Source organism: Raphanus sativus, chromosome 7, assembly GCF_000801105.2.
Source record: "Raphanus sativus cultivar WK10039 chromosome 7, ASM80110v3, whole genome shotgun sequence".
NCBI classification, from domain to species: Eukaryota; Viridiplantae; Streptophyta; class Magnoliopsida; order Brassicales; family Brassicaceae; genus Raphanus; species Raphanus sativus.
In genome coordinates, this window is record NC_079517.1 from 15,004,386 (window position 1) to 15,017,784 (window position 13,399).

At 36.2% G+C, this 13,399-nt stretch overlaps 2 protein-coding genes across 3 annotated transcripts; both read right to left on the reverse strand.

The window, feature by feature from the left end:
* Window positions 1-955: 955 nt before the first annotated feature.
* On the reverse strand, window positions 956-3,397 carry LOC108817965 (pentatricopeptide repeat-containing protein At1g80270, mitochondrial). Of its 2 annotated transcripts, none has more exons than XM_018590798.2 (4): window positions 3,300-3,397; window positions 3,118-3,176; window positions 2,489-3,044; window positions 956-2,420 (listed from the first exon to the last, which is right to left on the reverse strand). In XM_018590798.2, exons 2-4 carry the CDS (start codon window positions 3,144-3,146, stop codon window positions 1,173-1,175), a joined length of 1,833 nt encoding a protein of 610 aa, XP_018446300.1. In that variant the 5' UTR covers window positions 3,147-3,176; window positions 3,300-3,397; the 3' UTR covers window positions 956-1,172. The 2 variants fall into 2 exon arrangements, with proteins under 2 accessions (XP_018446300.1, XP_018446302.1); XM_018590800.2 differs by having other exon boundaries at window positions 3,296-3,376.
* A 763-nt stretch (window positions 3,398-4,160) lies between these two features.
* LOC108814465 (uncharacterized) lies at window positions 4,161-9,067 on the reverse strand. The gene is made up of 16 exons (XM_018587046.2): window positions 8,801-9,067; window positions 8,451-8,723; window positions 8,265-8,362; window positions 8,018-8,180; window positions 7,825-7,935; window positions 6,765-7,736; window positions 6,498-6,650; window positions 6,304-6,403; window positions 6,129-6,223; window positions 5,765-5,959; window positions 5,604-5,660; window positions 5,465-5,536; window positions 5,248-5,346; window positions 4,961-5,092; window positions 4,706-4,879; window positions 4,161-4,622 (listed from the first exon to the last, which is right to left on the reverse strand). Exons 1-16 carry the CDS (start codon window positions 8,918-8,920, stop codon window positions 4,479-4,481), a joined length of 2,958 nt encoding a protein of 985 aa, XP_018442548.1. The 5' UTR covers window positions 8,921-9,067; the 3' UTR covers window positions 4,161-4,478.
* Between the last annotated feature and the right edge of the window lie 4,332 nt (window positions 9,068-13,399).

The following is a 13,399-nucleotide window of genomic DNA, read 5'->3' on the forward strand; positions in this document are numbered from 1 at the left end:
CAAACAAAAAAATCGATAATTTTGATGAAGAGGATAATTGGCAGCCGTGGGATGAAAGAGACGGCTCCGATTGTCACTGCACCAGTTTGCCAAATAAATATCACAAGGAGGGGAAAGAGGCATGGGAGCGTGTTGGTTTGCTGACCTAAAAAGATCCAATCGATTCCCTCCATTCTCATCGTTCTTTCTGTGAGAAACATCAACTTGTAGTACAGTGGGACCAGATGGTTTCACGAGAGATGACCCTTTTATTACAACCCAACGGTAATGAGATCTTCCACTTGGCGACGTAATAACGGTTCTTCATATACATGCAAGCAAGATTGCACTTTTAACCCAGAGATATTTCTACTGGGTGTGTGTGTGGTTATAATAAAAATAAACAAACGGTGTTTCTTGTATACACGTCACAACCTTCCTTGACAGCTTTGCTCTGTCCGCCCAAGATGTTTCTCTCTTTTGTCTTTTTTCTACAAAACAAAACTCCTTGACGGCTCCGTATCTGCCACGCCATTTTCAAGAAGTCTCTCTTTGCAAGCAATGGCATAATTCATTTTTATCATGTTATTACTGGACTTGGACATTTTTAGATATTTAGTTAGGCCCGTTTACAAACAAAACTGATCTCAGAACCAAAGCTCGCAAACTCATTACTGGACTTGGACACATAAAAAAGTTTTGAAATGGTTCAATCTCTGTCTCACACACACACACAAGCAGAACTACAGGCATACAGCTATGAGCTAATGCACTTGCTTGAAGGTCTAAATCGATACAACTACAGGCATACAGTTTTGATATGACCACTTCTTGTTTCTTGTTCACAATCGATTAGTGTTTTTGCCCCAAAAGAAAAAGTCGGAGGTGATTCTGAAGTCTAAGCAGTTGTGTATCATTCATTCATCATAACCAGAGTTCTTGTTTGGAGCCTTCTATTTATTTATCAGTTCAAAGATGATTTAACATTCCATCTTTTTTATTGAAAGTTACTCAGAAAACCAAACTAACCGGTTTTATGAAGCTTGGAGGTTTCTGAAGTGGATCGACCATCAAATAACCCACAAGCAGAAACATTACAAAAATACAGTAACTAAGCAAAGCCTCAAACTAAAACGTTAGGAAGACAAGAGGAGCAACCAGAGAGAACAAAGGAGTAGGAGGAAAGAGTCGACTCAATCCAGAATATCAGAGATAGCTGTCTTCTTAAACGGATCACCTTGAGCCAACTGTGCAGCCATGGCTTTGTTTGGAAAGATATTATCAGCCTTCATTCTATCTCGCATCCCATATGCAGGGACTTTGGCGTTCAAGTAAGCTTGCAAGAGTGCTTGGAACTGCCTAAGCCGAGATGTATACCCAACTTCCCTCATCTTTAGGAATATCTTCTCCGTGTTATGAACATCTCCCCGTTTCGCGTACTCGTCCATGACGTACATGAAAGAGCTCATCATCAGTTTCGTGTGGCTCTGTTTTGATGCCTTGCTCAGCAATGAATCAGCCTTCTCAACTTCCCCTGCTTCCACGTATAGCCTGATGAGTGCATCCCATGTCGATGCCTCGATCCTGCAACCGCTCTCCGCCATCCGCTTAACCAGATCCTTACCCTTTGAGAGCATCTTGTGGTCGACATATACCCTCAGGAGAACAGAGTAAGTGTTGGAAGAAGCCCTTCTGTCCATCTTGATGATCTTCTCGAAAATCTCCTCTGCCTCTTGTACTTTATTAAGCTTTCCAAAAGCGTGGATCGCAGAGAGGGACTCCTCAAAGCGGGGCTTCGATTCGCAGATCTTCCATATCCTCCTCACCTCGTCTTCTCTCCCAAGAGAGGCATAGATAGAGAGCAAATCCTTGAACGCCCTGCGGTTCGCCTCTAAGCTTTCACCTTCCATCTCTTTCAAAACATTCTCGGCCTTCTCTTTAAGCCCGGCTCCCGAGTAGTGCCTAGCGATGATAGCTTGCGTGGTGTAGTCCGGCTCAACGCCTTCGTCTCTCATCGTCTCCAGAATCTGCTCCATCCCCTTTATGTCGTTTGACGACCCTTTGACGTCGATGAGGATCTTGTAAGTGAGAGGACTCGGCTTGACATTCTCTTTCTCCATGAGCAAAAGCACATCAGCGATCTTCTTTCTGTCGACCCTCTTGTAGAGGAGAAGCATCTGGTCACAGGTGAAACCAGAGCGAGGGAATCCCAAGTCCTTCATTCTGTTGAACACGAGCTCAGACTTCTTGACATTGCAAGCAACCACACAGTTGGCCAGGAGGGTACGGTACATCACTTCCCCTCTGAAGGATTTGGGGATCTTTTCCACGTAAGCTTCTCCCTTCTCTAAGCCACGTGTCTTAACAATCAAATCCAAACGAGAAGCATAGTCTCTCTCGTTCATTTCAATTTTCTTGTTCGCTTCCAACCACTCTGACATCTATACAAACAAGAACACAGACACTCAACAAGTTGACAGGTGATGATCAGATAGAGAAGGAGAATTACCTGTAACGCTCTTCCGTACATGCGACGCCTACGAAGCTGGAGCATGGCCTTAGCAACCTCAGTACGGTTGATCTCATTACCTTCCTCTTCCACCCATTTATCAAGTGCACTGCCAACAGAGAGACCCCCAGCAGAAACAATGGCCTTGAAAAGCTCGGATAGCTTCTTTTCAGAAGTCTTTCTACCACTATCATCGGTGGTTTCAGTGAGGTCTAGTTCCAGCTCATCACCATCATCATCAGCAGAGAGCTTTCCCTCATCAACCTCACTCTCATCATCACTACTACTACTACTAGAACTAGTCTCTTGGCCTGACTTTGAGTTTTCAAGTTCCGAGAAGCCGTCCTCGAGATCATCCTCTTGATCACTTTTAGTGCCAGCACTCGAGGAGAGAAGACGGTTACTCATATGGTAAACTCTTGGAAGGGGTTCAGGTTGATCATGAACGATGGAATGAGATTGAAGAGTGGAGAAGCTTCTTTCTCTGGATGGAATTGGAATCTCGTTTGAATGAAGAGCAGTACTACTACAAGCACCAAGTCGGAGTCTCTGGGATCTGAAATATTAGGTTAAAAAGGAGACATCTTTCGAATTAAAAGAGAGAGAGAGAGAGAGAAAGAGATTCTAACCTCCGCAAAACCTTCGAAAGAGCGAACATGCTTGGTCTCTCGAAACGATCACTACCTGTCTGCTCTTCCAAGCAAGAAACAAAAAACACACACCACACCGATCAGATGGAAAATAACAAAGGATTTGGCTACGGTGAGCAATAGATCAGATTCGAAAATTTAAAGCGAAGAATCTTACTTACAGTCGTGTGTGAAATTGGAGTCGACGAAGAAGAAGAAATGAGAGTGTGTTGATGAAATGAAATAGGGTTTAGGGTTTTAAGTTCTTTTACGGAATGACCATTTTGTCCTCGGATAAGCCTAATCCTTTCTCAATAGCAGGCTTACCAGATGCAGATGGGCTTTTAATGCTGAAACCCCTTTGTTTTGTTTTTTTTTTTCCGAAAGAAAAAGAAACCCCTTTGTTAACCTTGAATAGTAATGGATTTATCTCCTTTTTTTTTCGCTCAATACGTTTTTTACATGTACATAAACATCTACAAAGCTGGAAAATGTCTAATTTGCATCTACTACACACATCTTATAATAATCTATCTTATTAAAACAGAAACATTCTGTTGGACCTAACATTTATTTTGTAAGTTTTTAAATTAAATACACCTTTATACTTTATAGTTAAACATACATTAAATCACTAATGTTCCTTTCTTTATACTACTATTCATGTTTCCAAACAATATACTTATTTTTTTTATAATACTATCAATGTTTTCAAACAATATACTTATTTCTTTATACTACTATCAATGTTTCCAAACAATATATTTTTATACTACTATCAATGTTTCCAAATAATATAATAATTAATCTTAATTATTTTATATCTATCATTTTCTCTTTAAAATTTTGTAAAACGTCATAATTTCATAAATTGCAAAATAGTAAACTTTAAAATTTCGATTATAAGATTACAAATTATGAAACTTTTACAATTTAAATCCAATTAGATTACATATCGGTCATCCATTAGTTCAATCGGTTAGTCTCGGGTTTTAATGATTTTTTAATATGAATATTTTAAAAACATAAATTGAATTGTCATATCTCCGGATTAACCGGTATAATCACAATCGGGTTGATTTAAAAATACTGATTTAAATACAAAAATATTTTAAATACACACTCTTTAAAAATTACCAAAATATTTGTTAAATTATTAGTAAAATTTTTCATCGTAAAATATTCCGCGCTTCAAAAGCGCGGGTCAAAATCTAGTGTCTAATTAAAACAGTGACCAGCCTCGGAGAGTTACTGCTATGAAGGAGTTCTAGAAACTCTGATAATGGCTCTCGTGAGATCCAAAGATTTGATAACCATTCCCCCGTCTCAGAATGGTTCATTCAGACATCAGATTTGGCACTTCATGTTCTGGAAGACATGGTCTCTGCTCCAGAAGTAGTCTTCACGCTTCCAGTGTCCGGCATGTAGTGGTAATTGTAATTGATTCTGGTCACCAAATCAGCCAAATGAGGAAAGTGTCCCACATTCAGCTTCGAAGACAACACCTGCAAGTTCAATTTCCCATTAACCAACCCCTTTTATTACAAGAACAAGTACATTAAAGAGTTTTTGATAAAGATGTTCTTACTCTAAGGAGGAAAGCAATGCAGTCTCCAAATTGTTTCTCAATGCGGTCTATTTCCATTTCGCATCTAGCTTTGCTCGCCGAAGCTGCTCCTCCGCTGCTCAGTGTCTGTTGTATTGAGTAGAATTCTAGAGCTAGTCCTAGAATCATGTTGATCCTACTTGCGATGATTGCCCACTATATACATAAACCACCAAAACACTTTGTTTTACAAAAACACATAACTCAAATATTTATGCAAATCAAAGAGAACATTACCAACTTTTCTTGAACCAGAAAGCATTGCCTCTGGATCGATAACAAGTAGGTCTCGTGTACATATATGACCTCGTCCAGAGATCCTGCTTTTACCATAGATTCGCAAAGTTCACGCCATGCCGTGTGATATACCTGCTCACAGTCACAGAGTCCAGTTTAAGCCTGGTGAGCGTTTCAAATTACTGAACAAGTAACAACATCTGCTTTCAACTATTCCACAACTACTGAACAATACTTTTATTACTCCAACTAAAAACAACCAATGATATAGTAGTATCAGACAATACCCTATCCATTACGTATTGATGAAAAGCATCCACGAAATGTAGGAGCTTTTGTTCCAGTAACCAGTGGTGCTTGCGGATCTTTGTTGAAGAGCCTTTACCCTATTTATACACAAACACACCAAGTCACTAAATTTATCAAACTAATGAAACTGGAGTTGAATGTCACATGAAGCATTCTAAAATGGTAGAGATGATGAGTTCGAGAGATATCAAAGACCTTCCACATCCACCTCCGTGCTTTATCAAGCACATATTTTGCTCGTTTGACCTTCAACAAAAATCCCATCACCTGTTTTCACTTAAAATAATTACAAATTGTTCCTCCCCCAAAAACTAGCTGGACGAGAAAGGGTTACCTGGTTATATTTCTCAATGGCCTCACCATTGGCAATAAGCTCAAGCGGCCATGGCACCTTAAGAAAGAAAATAGTTCAGATCTTTAAATACAGATGGATGTAGCCATGTTTTATGCTAATACGCTGCCAATGGTTGGAATAGTAAAAGTCTTTATCCAGACCTTGTATGTGAATCTGAGAGACTCGAGGCAGTCTATCCCAAAGTTGTTACCGCGGCTTTTGCGAGTTGAGGAGAGGGGTAAAACGTCACCCTTTCCATCTGTGTCTTTGTCTAAACAGCCTTCTCTAGAAATAGACACCACTAATGAATCAGGACTGTTTAACAGCATGGCGTCAGCTGAATTCCTAATTGATTCCTGTAGATAGCCATTACAATTTGGAATTAATTGGGGGTTGTATGAACAGACATACGACATTAGAACAGGGATACACATGCAAACCATTAACAAGCAGAAATTTCTTAGAAGTGATAACTATAAAGATGGGAGCAGTGTCTCTACAAAGAAGTGCACCAAACCTTGTTACCTGAAGGATTATGTTCAGCTCAAAATCATCATCTGATAACTCTCCCTTGCCCAGCCTATCGAATATGACTGTCAGAAAATGCTGCAGAAGGTCGCCTGAAAATTTTAAGGATTTTAGTAAGATTCCAGATACGACTCTATAGCCAAAGGTCTTGAAGAAGTACAGAAAAACGTACCTGAACCTAACAAGTAAACGGCACGCAACACTGCAAGTTCATGCATCAGTTTCCACTCATTCATTAGTTTTGACAAAATCAATTTGCCAATGTAGTCCACCTACAACACACACAACTTTCATAAGGTAACAAGAGTATGCATGCCGTAGGACTAGGAACAAACAAACGGCGATGCCAAGCTTACATCACCGTACCTGCCTCCTTATGTAGATTGTAAAGCATTCTTGCATTATTACAACGGGAAGTGAAGTATCCATTGGCTCTGCCTTTAGCATCCAGCTGAGCACTCTTGAAAGAAGTGTACTATTCTTTTGGTAAGGTAGCAATTCTGACATATGGAGTTTCGGCTTTTTGTTGTTGTTGATAACAAAGATTTTAAAGTCAGCTATCAGAAAACTTTTGCACGTCAAGAAAAATGAAGCAATGGACACAGAATGATCATCTAATCACTATCAAAGTACCTGGAATGACGGAAGCAAAGTGGGGAAGGGAAACAACGTTTCTAGAATTTCGGTGTCATCCTGAGAAGAAAGATACTCAAATCTACCAAATTTGTAGTTTGTGCCGATCAATCCAGCATCCGCCACGCCAGACCCCTCGAAGACAGCACTCAGCAAACTCTCATCATTCAGAGAGGGTAGACAATAGTTGTGTGATAAGTTCAGGACACTCCAAGCATTTGTATTCCTCTCGAGATCCATTTTAGATACCGAAACAACAGGGTTTTCATGACAGAACAAACCCTGCAACGCCTTTTTAACAGCGAAACCGTCTTTTTCGTCCTTAACACCAGTAACATAACATGCACTCTCGTGTTCAAATTTGGCCTCCATAGTTCTTCTCTCTTGCTCATCACCGACCAAAAACTTATACCAAATTCGCTCTGAGCATGTGAAAACTGGAAGATCTTTATCAACCATGCCATTCTCCAGCTCTCCACTTATATATGATGACAAAGCTGGAGAAATCTCACACTCATCAGCCTCATCTTTCCAGAGATATCTAGAGACCTGATCACCATGGCCTATAAGGCTAGCAAGTGTTAGACAAAAGATTTCAGACAAGGATAAGCCTGCAGTGCTCCTAAGTGTGTTGCTCTTTTTAGCCACTAGTGTACCACAGCCAGAATTCCCAAAAGCATTTCGCCCAGAAGTTTCCGAAGACGTGGAAGGAAAATGCTGCATCAGCTGCAGTGACTTTCCAGCAGAAACAATGGACTTGCAAATGTCTTTTATGAATAGTGGGCATAGCACCCGATTCTTCTGCTCTTTTTCTCTGTCGGAAACTGAACTGGGATCATTTCCACTCAGTCCTGTCTTTTCGTTTAGCGAAGTTACACTTGATTTGGGGCTCGGCACCCCCATCAACATATAGCTTTTCTCCCAAAACTCCGCATCGTGAACAGAGACCGATTCGTTGGCTGTAAAAAACAACTGCGAAGAACAAAAGTGAATCTTCACCTTAAACCAAAGATTTATCATAATCAACCAAAGAGAAAAAAAACATTGCAAGAACACCTACCTCTCCAAAAGGATCATCAAGAGTTCCTTCAAACAACCATGAGTCCAAACCCTCTATATATGGCAGTAAACTTGCAGAAAAGATTTGTAGCAGCATGTGAAAGCCTTCCACCTGGTCCAGATATTATCAATTAGGGAAGTGATTAACAACAACATGGGGAAAAAATAAATAATGAAAAAGAAAAGGCCACAACCTCACCACCTTGTACAAGGCACACTTGATCCAACTTCTTGTAAAGGTAATCAAGAAGGTGGACAGCAACTTCAGCTGCGGAAATAGCTGAACTAGACTCAAAATAAGCTCGAGGGATTGCACCTCGTACGACTTGTAAAAGGTACTCAGCACCTGAACAAAAACTAGCAAATGGAAAGAAAGAATCAATCTTGTATTCTGAGAAAACCGCACCAGAAAATACTATAAAACTAAAATAGGGTACAGACCTAGATAAAGAGCTTGTTAGCCCCAAGAGAGTTGGAGTGAGGGCAACATCACAAGTGTTGATCTTCACTTCCTCGTTTAAGGCAATATCTCTGAGTCTCTGTGTCCAATTGCAAATTGTATATACTAGCCTCATCAGCAAATATTACAAGAAGGAAAAAAACAGTAAAGAAGTTGAGGATGCTTGCCTGAAGCCAAGCAGAGACAGAGTTAGAAAACGCCATTAAGGTAGGAGGAGGAGGAGGAGAGTTAGAGTTAATTGCAGCGACGATAGACTCCACAAGCTTCAAACATGTTGCGGCATACAGAAAAGGAGCGAGGAGGGCATGGAGGCTTGCGCGAGACAAATGAGAGACGCGAATCATCTCCTCGGTGGTTTTAAGGAGGAAAGTCTGTCCAGTTTGGTCCCAGAAGATGAAGGGAGTAGACAGACCTTGCATAGCTTGTAAGACACCTCTCACCTGTCCGATAACAAAAAAAAAAAAAAGTGTTTAGAATAGAAAGAGAAAAATCGAGGAAGAGTGTGGGGGCATATTACCAGATCCAATTCATTCACGGTCGCTGAGGGAGTGGAGTGTGTCCAAACTCTGCGGCTGCACATCGCTGCCGGGATTAGGGTTTCTAAGCCGGTCCGATCAACTCGAAGCAACGACTCCATTGTGTTTTCTTTTTTGTTCTGCTTCACCCTGAATTTTTGATTTCATGTTGCAAAATTGGTCATGCGAGGGAAACAGGGAGAGAGCGAGGGAGAGATCCCAGGCCCAATATACACCAACTAGTATCGTAAGTAAGCCCGTCGCAGTTTTTTTTTTTAAAACTCATAGGTTTTCACAATTCTATTTAGAGCAGACGCATCAATGAACCGAGGGTTCACAACTTTAATTTTTTTTTAGTTTTATTTTATTTTTTTCGTTTGATTTTTTTTAAAAAAAAATCGGACCAATAGCAGATCTACCACATGGCATGGGATCCGCGAAACAGTGATGAAACGAGTTCATCCGGACGCATCCCTGCAAGACGAGTTCATCATAATTCATTATTATAATATTTTTATTGGGATGTGTGAGAGCTTCTCCGATGAACTTTCAATGGGCATGCCCTAAAGGGTGTTATTCCTAACTGTATTTTAATAGATTTTAAATTTGAACACAATCTATTGCTATTCAAATGATAATTTTAAATTTTATTTTTAAATCTAGCATTATTCAATGAATAATTTAAATTCTGTTTTTAAAATATAGTGTTATTCAACTTTGAAGGATTTTAAAATCTTTGAATTTTAAATTAATTTCAAACCATTCTCTTGTGGAGTCTCATAAATAAATGAGTGAATTTAAAATCCAATGTATACTGTAGAGATTTTAGAATTTTTGAACTTAACGTAGATTGCAAATCACTGATCGAATAACACCACCTAAATTTTCCCGTTGGAGTCCCATTTGCGTTCGGATTTAACTTCTAAAATTTTCAGATCAGATCGGATTTGGTTTGTTATTTTCCCAATTCAGTTCAAATTAGGTTATAACTAATATCTTATTTCATCCGAAAATCTACAAAAAAAACTAACTCAAAATTAATTAAAAATAGATGTTTTGTCCGTACTTGCAAGCTTAATAATTTTATAAAATAACACATCAGCAAATTCACTTCATAAATAATAAAAATAATAATTATGATATTATCGTTAGATATTTTAGTTATACTCAAGATAATGAAAAAGTATCAGCTAAATCTGTAAAATTATTTATTAACATTAATAATTGAACATAAAATATAACTAAGCCTAAAATTATAGAGAGAATGACAGATAAAAATTGACTTCATAAATAATAGTATAGATAGAAGATATATAAATTCTTTGAGAATCCCAAAAAAATCTACCAGATTATATATACTAGGTAAAAGTAATATGAATATATATATATATATATATAACTCAAAATATCTAAATTGCCTTAAAGTGTATAAAATTTAGTAAATACTTAAGAGGTTGATTGGTTGTTGATGTAACTTTAGATTTTTTTTCTTTAGAAAATAAGCTGTAAGATTTTTGCTTTGACTTTAATTTTTTTGGCTTTGGATATTTTTCAAAGCACTTGATAAAAGTTGTAGAAAATTTGATTTCTAGAGCCAATATATTTCCTTTTTAAATATTTTGGACTGTAAATTTAGATTTTATTAATAAAGCTTGATTGCTTTGTTTTATTGCTTTAGACAGATTTATGGCTGTGTGGAGCACCCACAGCCATCTCCAATCATCCCCTAAGTTCTGATATAATGTCGCTAGGAAGAATGCAACTGTCTCATGACAAAGAGTCTAAGCAGTTACGGTGAAAGAGAATGCGATTGTTTTGTCTCAACCGCACAAACAATTATTATGACAGATCTGATCATTCTTTCATTTTTCGATGATTTTCATTTTGTTGTTTCTCTCTCTAATGAAGGAGAGATTTATGTACAGAAGGTTGGAGACTAATTTATTTTCTTTCTGGTCCGATGTGGTAATATTTGGCATGGTCTCATGGCTCATGATCGATGACAAAACAAGGTTGCTTCAGAGTTAACTGATGTGTTACATGATAAAATCCACCAAAAAACCATCATAGATTCGAGTTGCGGAAGAAGATTCAGAGATCAAAGGAAAGAGTTTGATGTTGTCTAAAGATGAATTTTTCAGAATTAATATTTTGATACAATATATTTTGTATCGAAATATATCACTGAAATCATGATTGTTTGCCTCATAGAAGAGGTGGCAACATGAAGTAGAGTTTCTTTATTGTATGATGATATTCATACAATCGTTGAAAATTGTTTTTTGCAACATTTATTTCTTATGGTTTAATCAATACATTTGATTTTAAACCAAGAATATATATAGATGTAAATTGGAATAGGACCAATGTAATACAACAAGAGAATAATATTTATGATAAAACAAAGATTTGAAAATCCCATGTGTTCTATGGTTTTATGTATCATTTTATCTATATTATTTGTTGTATTTTTATTATTTTGTATGTAGTTGTGTAAGTTGCTTACAATCTAATTAATAAAGTTAGAGAAAAAGATCAGAATAGCACCTAAACCAAGTTTTTGTCACAAAAATAACATAACAAGAAAGAAAATGACCAAAAAAAGTTTATTGAAGAGTAAATATGCATTTATAATCCTTGGGTTAATTAATCTAAAATTTAGGTTTAGAGTTAAGAGGTGGGGTTTTAGAAATGTGTTCAAATTTTTCAAAATAAAAAATAAATATTAAAATTTTCAAAACAAAAAGATGTTATTTTGGTTATTTTTTTAGTGATATTTTTGTGACAAAAAACTTAAAAAGTGATATTTGAGAGATATTGCCCATAAAATTATGTAGTTGTTGTTCATGAAAAAAAGTTGGGATATTTTGGGATATTAGTTTGGATTATAACCGACATCTACTCTATTAAAATAGAGTCCTAAAAATTATCTACCACAAAAGTTCTCATTTAAGTTTTGGCCTGTTTGGAGTTTGTTAGGGTGTAACATGATTTGTGGACTATATCTAATTAATAGACAATTAAAGATTAACAAATTATGTATAAGATATACACGCACATAAGCCTATTGGTTTACTTAAATTAGACCAATGATTTTAACTCACACAATAATTTCCACGGTTGGTACATTATTTACATTCAATATTTTTTAATTGATCGTAACACCTTCCTCATCATATGTATATATTTGGTTCTTTTTTGTTAATATAATGGTAGATATATGTGACTGTTTTTATACCCCATTTTTATAAATATGTTATTGCTTCTTGATTTATCTAATCTATTAAAATATAGTCCTATTTTTATACACCTAAGAAGGTTCATTTTAAATTTTAGACTCTTTCAGTTTCTTCAGTACGTTACTATATATATATATCGTTATCATAATAACTAACTAAATAATATAACAAGATCACTTTAATTAAACCAGCATTTAATATAGTGAAACCATCCGATATTATATGTTAACCGTGTCGTTTAAACTATACCAAAAAATAATTTACTCAAACCATCGAATCTTGACAGACATATTATTACTATTATAAGATCAATATAATAACTCTAATTGGACATCATGTTACAATATATTATCGTGACAGATTCTCCTCAGTTCAGTACCTGCAACAGAAAATATTAAATTATGAGTGATTTGGTTCATCTTTCACTAAACAGAACATTCCAATATATGAAAAAGTCAAATTATAACTACAACGTATAAGCTACAATCATATAGAGTTTAGATCATGTTCAGTTTAGTTTTAACTATTAAACCCAAAGATGAAATTAATTACTTGCATTTATATTAAGGGTGAGCGTTCGGATATCCGTTCGGCTTCGGATCGGATATTTCAGATTTTCGATATTTCGGCATAGGAGTATAGAATCCATTCGGATATTTTTATACTTCGGATCGGGTCAGTAATTTTGAGTTCGGGTTCAGTTATTTCGGGTCGGGTTTTCGGATATTTAGATTTTGGAAAAAAATAAATTCTTCATTTCTCAAGTTTTTGTATTTAAAAATAAACCTTTTACTTTACTGATATTTTATTTTTAATAGAATGAATGATTTGAAGATAAATTTTAAAAATAAAAGACACTAATTTGATTATTGTTTTTAAATTTTAATGTAACTTTTGTTAATGCATGAAGCAAATTTTTTGACATCCATTTTAAGTAAGTAAAAATCTATTTTTCTTGGAATTATATGTATGTTATCTAATTTTGAACCATGTGAATAATCAATATATAAACATTTTAAATAAAATTAGAGAAGTAAACTAGGAATATGGAGTTAAGAATACATAAATTCTGTTATCTTTGGATATCCATTCGGGTTCGGGTATTATATGTTCGGGTTTAGATATCCAATTTCTTTTAATTCAATACATGTTCGTAAAAAATAGATAATTGAACTACAAATATAGTAAAAACTTAAAGACCAATATTTTTTTTACTAATAAAAATTTATAGAATAATTCCGCCTTTGAAAAAGGCGGGTCAAAATCTAGTTAGTACTTTATTTGTAGGTTTCATTCAAATATCTTTTAAATGATTGGGATTGGGTTTGAGTTTCTTTCCGGTCGTATTCGATTCAGATTATT

What these genes read in the sequence shown, in the direction of transcription:
- LOC108817965 (XM_018590798.2), bottom strand. Translation starts at nt 3,146, where the DNA reads ATGTTCGCTCTTTCGAAGGTTTTGCGGAG. An exon ending in CTTTCGAAGGTTTTGCGGAG is followed by an intron (nt 3,045 to 3,117) that starts GTTAGAATCTCT and finishes CTAATATTTCAG; the next exon opens with ATCCCAGAGACTCCGACTTG. An exon ending in TGTACGGAAGAGCGTTACAG is followed by an intron (nt 2,421 to 2,488) that starts GTAATTCTCCTT and finishes TTGTTTGTATAG; the next exon opens with ATGTCAGAGTGGTTGGAAGC.
- LOC108814465 (XM_018587046.2), bottom strand. Translation starts at nt 8,920, where the DNA reads ATGGAGTCGTTGCTTCGAGTTGATCGGACCGGCTTAGAAACCCTAATC. An exon ending in GCCTTGTACAAGGTGGTGAG is followed by an intron (nt 7,936 to 8,017) that starts GTTGTGGCCTTT and finishes TATCTGGACCAG; the next exon opens with GTGGAAGGCTTTCACATGCT. An exon ending in TTGATGATCCTTTTGGAGAG is followed by an intron (nt 7,737 to 7,824) that starts GTAGGTGTTCTT and finishes TGTTCTTCGCAG; the next exon opens with TTGTTTTTTACAGCCAACGA.